Below are 7,348 nucleotides of genomic sequence, written 5' to 3'. Positions count from 1 at the left end.
GCGCTGTCGCCTGACACGGCCACACGCTGTGGATCCACAGACAACTTTCCCAGAATGCCTGGCTCCAGGAAGTGCTTGGCCGCAGCCAGACAGTCCTCATACTGCACAGGGAAATGCACTTCTGGAGCCAGACGGTACCTATACACACTCACACACACACACACACACACACACACACACACACACACACACACACACACACACACACACACACACCCCCCCCCCCCGGTAAAAGTTACGGAATCCACTTTTTAATCCTTATAACAGTTTTGTCCAAACCTTAACTTGTTACTATGGCGTTATAAGAACCCAAGACTGTCATATTGAGTGTGTAGAACTGAAGCTAATAAAGTGTGAAAAGAGGAGACACACTTACTCAACAGACACAACCACTGCATTCAGCTCATCAGACATCTGCCTACACAAGACATCATAGCTCCCCATCTCTGAGAGGAAAACAGGGAGAGGTGGGGGGGAGGGGGGCGGGTGGGGGAGAGAGAGAAGAAAGAGAGAGAGGTGGGGTGAGTAGAGGAGAGAAAGAGAGAGAGGTGGGGTGAGTAGAGGAGAGAAAGAGAGAGGGTGGGGTGAGTAGAGAAGGAGAGAGGTTGGGGTGAGTAGAGAAGGAGAGAAGGAGAGAGGTGGGGTGAGTAGAGAAGGACGAGGAGGGGTGGGGTGAGTAGAGAAGGAGAGAAGGAGAGAGGTTGGGGGAGTAGAGAAGGAGAGAGGTTGGGGGAGTAGAGAAGGAGAGAGGTGGGGTGAGTAGAGAAGGAGAGAGGTGGGGTGAATAGAGAAGGAGAGAAGGAGAAAGGTTGGGGGAGTAGAGAAGGAGAGAGGTGGGGTGAGTAGAGAAGGAGAGAGGTGGGGTGAGTAGAGAAGGAGAGAGGTTGGGGGAGTAGAGAAGGAGAGAGGTGGGGTGAGTAGAGAAGGAGAGAGGTGGGGTGAGTAGAGAAGGAGAGAGGTTGGGGGAGTAGAGAAGGAGAGAGGTGGGGGAGTAGAGAAGGAGAGAGGTTGGGGGAGTAGAGGAGAGGAGAGAGGTGGGGTGAGTAGAGAAGGAGAGAGGTGGGGGGAGTAGAGAAGGAGAGAGGTGGGGGGAGTAGAGAAGGAGAGAGGTGGGGGGAGTAGAGAAGGAGAGAGGTGGGGGGAGTAGAGAAGGAGAGAGGTGGGGGGAGTAGAGAAGGAGAGAGGTGGGGGGAGTAGAGAAGGAGAGGGGGGGGAGAGGAGGAGAGGGTTGGAGGAGTAGAGAAGGAGAGAGGTGGGGTGAGTAGAGAAGGAGAGAAGGAGAGAGGTGGGGTGAGTAGAGAAGGAGAGAGGTGGGGGGAGTAGAGAAGGAGAGAGGTGGGGGGAGTAGAGAAGGAGAGAGGTGGGGGGAGTAGAGAAGGAGAGAGGTGGGGGGAGTAGAGAAGGAGATAAAGAGAGAGGAAGACAGTGAGAAACCAAAGGTTGTTACATTAGTGTTACTTCATGAACTAGATGTGTTTATGCTGGTAAACACACACACTTACTGGTGGCCCCCAGGGCCCATCCTCCTCCATGGTAGAACATCACAGCCCTCCTCAGACCCCCCTCTCCTCCCCCTGCGGCCGGGGGCTCGTACACACGCACCGGGACTCTGTCAAAGTCCACGTCACTCACCCTCACCCCGCCTCTCTGCCCTCCCACCATCTCCCCCAGGGACTCCAGCCCCGATATGGTCCCCCGAATCACTGTGATGTGGTGACTGAGACCCAGACACTGACACAGGTCACCCTGGGGGAGGGGGAGGGAGAGAAGGACAGAGAGATAGGGGGGCAGAGGGAGAGAGACATTTGAATGAGGTCAGAGAGCTGTAGTATCCCTGGTAGTTTAGTGTGCTAACCCTGTTCTAGGAGATAGGGCTTTGACTTGAGAGTTTGTTCTGTCCTACCAATTCCATGATCAATGTCACACCCTTGGCAGTGACCGCCACAGGAGTTGGCAAGACAGCACAGATCTTTGACCAGGATAGGGCTCCCCGAGGACACTTTTAGCAATCTACTTACACCATGGCTGTGTGAAATCTAGGTGAAGGGCCACACACACGCACAAACACTGTAAAAGAGCTTGTGCTGTATTTAGCTAGTTCAAATCAATTATCCACATATGATTTCACACAAGGGCTGGAGAAAGCACAGTAAAGCATTGTTTTACTTAGATCACCAAATCAGTTCACATGTTCTACTTGTTCAGACTAAGTAGCTAGCTTTACAACGCGTCAGCTGCATTATAAGCTATCTAGCTAGTATAGCCTCCAACTCAGTGTCTCAAACCAATAGGCCTAAACCTGCTGCACCTGAATGCGACACATAAGTCGAGTGATAGAGAAAGCATTGCCCACTACTCGTTAATATAAAGAACTGTCAAGCTAATCCAATGTAAAGTATGATTTCGCGTATAGCTATTCTTCTTGTTTCTTACCACTTGCATCATAGCACGGAATAAGGCGTCCAGCAGCATCAGTTTCAAAGGCTCCTCGATGGCAGCAGGTAACGGTGTATAGACGTAATAAGAAACACCCACCGTTAATATCAATGTTACGACAATAGAAGACAACTTCATCTTTAAAACACCAGTATTACTAACGTTAGCTATCTACCCAACATGAGACGTAGTTAGCGTTATATGAAAGATTCCGACTTCTCTCGTTAATACCTCTTAAACGGAACGTGTAAGAACTATATACATGACATATTCGGATCCAGTTGACGATATCGGAAAAGTTACACCCCTTGTTTTTGCATATTCGGTGTCGTATTTTCTGAGCTGAAACGTTACTCCCCTCCGCTCAGCGGTAACGTCTTAAAACCGCTACGCCTACTTTAGCATGGTCATGAAACATGTCCATAGTTTCTAAATCACCTGACATCGCTCTCAAATCCACGGCAATTTGCTGAGCTTTTTTTTTTACTTTATCAATTCATTTTTATTCACTTTACAGATAAATACTTCCAAAAAACGTAAATACTTCCACCCCATAGGACTTAGATGAATAAAAACAACTGGTTCAGGAACCTCGCCCGTCCAATCTATGTCTATACTTGTTTAAAACGTCAGTAGCTTCCACCCCAAATCACTTGCATGAATTTAACCACCTTTGATTGGTTCAGGGACCTCACAAATAAAATGTATGGCAATTCCTTTTCTATTTTTGAACTTGGGATATTTTCTATGATTTCATATTATTATATGTGAAAAACATACTTGATTAAAAGGTAAATAGCTTCCACCGCTAAGGACTTTCATAAATAAAACCAACTGTTATTAGTTCAGGGAAATCTCGCTATACCCGCCGACGAACCATCAAACAGGCAAAGTGTTGAATCGTACTACACTCCCCCCAGATGCTCGTTGCATGTGGCAGGGATGGCAAACTATTACAGAATACAAAGGGAAGCACAGTGGAGACCTGCCCAGTGACACAAGCCTACCAGACAAGCTAAATAAGTTCTATGCTCACTTCGAGGCAAGTAACACTGAAACATGCATGAGAGCATCAGCTGTTCTGGACGACTGTGCGATCATGCTCTCTGCAGCAGCCTATGTGAGTAAGACCTTTAAACAGGTCAACATTCACAAGGCCGCAGGGCCAGATGGATTACCAGAACGTGTACTCCGAGCATGCGCTGACCAACTGGCAAGTGTCTTCACTGACATTTTCAACCTCTCCCTGTCTGAGTCTGTAATACCAACATGTTTCAAGCAGACCACCATAGTCCCTGTGCCCAAGAACACTAAGATAACCTGCCTAAATGACTACAGACCCGTAGCACTCACGTCTGTAGCCATGAAGTGCTTTGAAAGGCTGGTCATGGCTCACATCAACACCATTATCCCAGAAAGCCTAGTCCCACTCCAATTTGCATACCGCACCAACAGATCCACAGATGATGCAATCTCTATTGCACTCCACACTGCCCTTTCACACCTGGACAAAAGGAACAACTATGTGAAAATGCTGTTCATTGACTACAGCTCAGCGTTCAACACCATAGTGCCCTCAAAGCTCATCACTAAGGACCCTGGGGCTAAACACCTCCCTCTGCAACTGAATCCTGGACTTCCTGACGGGCCTCCCCCAGGTGGTAAGGGTAGGTAACAATACATCCACCACGCTGATCCTCATCACAGGGGCCCCTCAGGGGTGCGTGCTCAGTCCCCTCCTGTACTCCCTGTTCACTCACGACTGCACGGCCAGGCACGACTCCAACACCATCATTAAGTTTGCAGATGACACAACAGTGGTAGGCCTGATCACCAACAACGATGAGACAGCCTATAGGGAGGAGGTCAGAGACCTGACTGTGTGGTACAAGAACAACAACCTCTCCCTCAACGTGATCAAGACAAAGGAGATGATTGTGGACTACAGGAAAAGGAGGACCGAGCACGCCTCCATTGTCATCGACGGGGCTGTAGTGGAGCAGGTTGAGAGCTTCAAGTTCTTTGGTGTCCACATCACCAACAAACTAACATGGTCCAAGCACACCAAGACAGTCGTGAAGAGAGACTGAAACGATTTGGCATGGGTCCTCAGATCCTCAAAAGGTTTTACAGCTGCACCATCGAGAGCATCCTGACTGGTTGCATCACTGTCTGATATGGCAACTGCTCGGCCTCCAACCCCAAGGCACTACAGATGGTAGTGCATACGGCCCAGTACATCACTGGGGCCAAGCTTCCTGCCATCCAGGACCTCTATACCAGGCGGTGTCAGAAGAAGGCCCTAAAAATTGTCAGACACCAGCCACCCTAGTCATAGACTGTTCTCTACACTACTGCAAGGCAGGTGGTACCAGAGCGCCAAGTCTTGGTACAAGAGGCTTCTAAACAGCTTCTACCCCCAAGCCACAAGACTCCTGAACATCTAATCAATTGGCTACCCAGATTATTTGCATTACCTCTTTTACGCTGCTGCTACTCTCTGTTTATTATCTATGCATAGTCATTTTAATAACTCTACCTACATGTACATACTACCTCATTTACCTTGACTAACCGGTGTCCCCGCACATTGACTCTGAACCGGTACCCTCTGTGTGTCATAGTCCGTGTATGTAGGTGGCAGGGAAGTCAGGCGCAGGAGAAAACAGAGTGGTTTAAAAATGGAATATTTATTTCCAAAACCAACGTAGATAATCCGTAGATAATCCGGGTAAAACAATAACCCGTCGCACACCGATACAGAAACAACACGTACATAACAAACAAACAATCACCGACAGAGAAATGAGGGGAAGCAGAGGGTTAAATACATAACATATAATTACTGGGATATGAAACAGGTGTGTAAAGAGACCAGACAAAACCAATGGAAAATGAAAAACTGATCAATGGTGGCTAGAAGGCCGGTGACGTCGATCGCCGACAGTACCCCCCCCCCCCCCCGACGCGCGGCTCCAGCAGTGCGACCCGGAGGACGAGGCGCAGGGCGATCCGGATGGAGACGATGGAACTCGCTCAGCATGGAAGGATCTAACACGTCCTCTACCGGAACCCAGCATCTCTCCTCCGGACCGTACCCCTCCCAGTCCACGAGGTACTGAAGACCCCTCGCCCGACGTCTCGAATCCAGGATGGATCGAACGGAGTACGCCGGGGCCCCCTCAATGTCCAGAGATGGCGGAGGAACCTCCTGCACCTCGGCCTCCTTGAGCGGGCCAGCCACCACCGGCCTGAGGAGAGACCCATGGAATGAGGGGTTAATGCGGTAATTGGGGGGAAGCTTTAACCTATAACATACCTCGTTCAATCTCCTCAGGACTTTAAACGGCCCCACAAACCGCGGACTCAGCTTCCGGCAGGGCAGGCGGAGGGGCAGGTTTCGGGTCGAGAGCCAGACCCTGTCCCCCGGTGCAAACACCGGGGCCTCACTGCGGTGACGGTCTGCACCAGCTTTTTGACGTCGTACGGCGCACTGAAGGCGGACGTGAGCTGCGTCCCAGGTCTCCTCCGCGCGCCGGAACCAGTGGTCCACCGCAGGAGCCTTGGTCTGGCTCTGATGCCAAGGGGCCAGAACCGGCTGATAACCTAACACACACTGAAACGGAGTGAGGTTAGTGGAGGAGTGGCGGAGCGAGTTCTGAGCCATCTCTGCCCAGGGCACAAACTCCGCCCACTCCCCCGGCCGATCCTGGCAATAAGACCTCAGAAACCTACCCACATCCTGATTAACTCTCTCCACCTGCCCGTTACTTTCGGGGTGAAAACCCGAGGTAAGGCTAACCGAGACCCCCAGACGTTCCATGAACGCCTTCCAAACCCTTGACGTGAACTGGGGCCCTCGATCAGACACTATATCCTCAGGCACCCCGTAGTGCCGAAAGACGTGTGTAAACAGAGCCTCCGCCGTCTGTAGGGCTGTAGGGAGACCGGGCAAAGGGAGGAGACGACAGGACTTAGAAAAGCGATCCACAACGACCAGGATCGTGGTGTTACCTTGTGATGGTGGAAGATCGGTTATAAAATCCACCGACAAGTGCGACCACGGCCGCTGTGCAACGGGTAAGGGTTGTAACTTACCCCTGGGTAGGTGTCTAGGAGCCTTGCACTGGGCACACACTGAGCAGGAGGAAACATAAACCCTCACGTCCTTAGCTAAGGTGGGCCACCAGTATTTCCCACTAAGACAGTGCATTGTCCGACCAATCCCAGGATGACCAGAGGAGGGTGACGTGTGAGCCCAGTAGATCAATCGGTCGCGGCCACGGACGGAACGTACAGACGCCCAGCTGGACACTGAGGGGGAACAGGCTCTGCACGTGACGCCCGCTCAATGTCCGCGTCCAGCTCCCAGACTACTGGTGCCACCAAACAAGAGGCTGGGATGATGGGAGTGGGATCCATGGACCGCTCCTCTGTGTCATACAGCCGGGACAGTGTGTCTGCCTTGACATTCTGGGAACCTGGTCTATAAGAGAGGGTAAACACAAAACGGGTGAAAAACATGGCCCACCTTGCCTGGCGAGGATTCAGTCTCCTCGCCTCCCGGATGTACTCCAGATTGCGGTGGTCAGTCCAGATGAGAAAAGGGTGTTTAGCCCCCTCAAGCCAGTGTCTCCACACATTCAGAGCCTTGACGATAGCCAACAGCTCCCTGTCCCCCGCATCATAGTTTTGCTCCGCCGGGCTGACGTTCTTAGAGAAGAAGGCACGGGGGCGGAGCTTAGGTGGCGTACCTGAACGCTGAGAGAGCACAACTCCTATCCCAGCCTCAGATGCGTCCACCTCCACTATGAATTGCAGAGAGGGATCCGGATGAGCCAACACAGGAGCCGAGGTAAACAGAGCCCTCAGTTTCCTAAACGCCCTATCCGCCCCAGCTGACCACTGCAAG

The 7,348-nt window shown here is 51.3% G+C and overlaps 1 protein-coding gene across 1 annotated transcript in view; it reads right to left on the bottom strand.

The window, feature by feature from the left end:
- LOC106575419 (neutral cholesterol ester hydrolase 1) overlaps positions 1-2,831 on the bottom strand; it is a 4,095-nt gene extending 1,264 nt beyond the window's left edge. Inside the window, exons 1-4 of the mRNA XM_014151919.3 lie at positions 2,434-2,831; positions 1,503-1,746; positions 377-446; positions 1-138 (exon numbers count right to left, since the gene is read on the bottom strand). The exon at positions 1-138 is cut by the window's left edge and continues 34 nt beyond it. Of these exons, the coding sequence (XP_014007394.3) occupies positions 1-138; positions 377-446; positions 1,503-1,746; positions 2,434-2,574 (593 nt within the window). The 5' untranslated portion in view covers positions 2,575-2,831. The remainder of the gene's footprint in view (positions 139-376; positions 447-1,502; positions 1,747-2,433) is intronic.
- Positions 2,832-7,348: the final 4,517 nt, after the last annotated feature.

The sequence above is a fragment of the Salmo salar genome, chromosome 17 (genome assembly GCF_965601325.2).
Source record: "Salmo salar chromosome 17, fSalSal1, whole genome shotgun sequence".
Lineage (NCBI taxonomy): Eukaryota > Metazoa > Chordata > Actinopteri > Salmoniformes > Salmonidae > Salmo > Salmo salar.
This window is presented reverse-complemented; position numbering and strand designations above follow the sequence as displayed.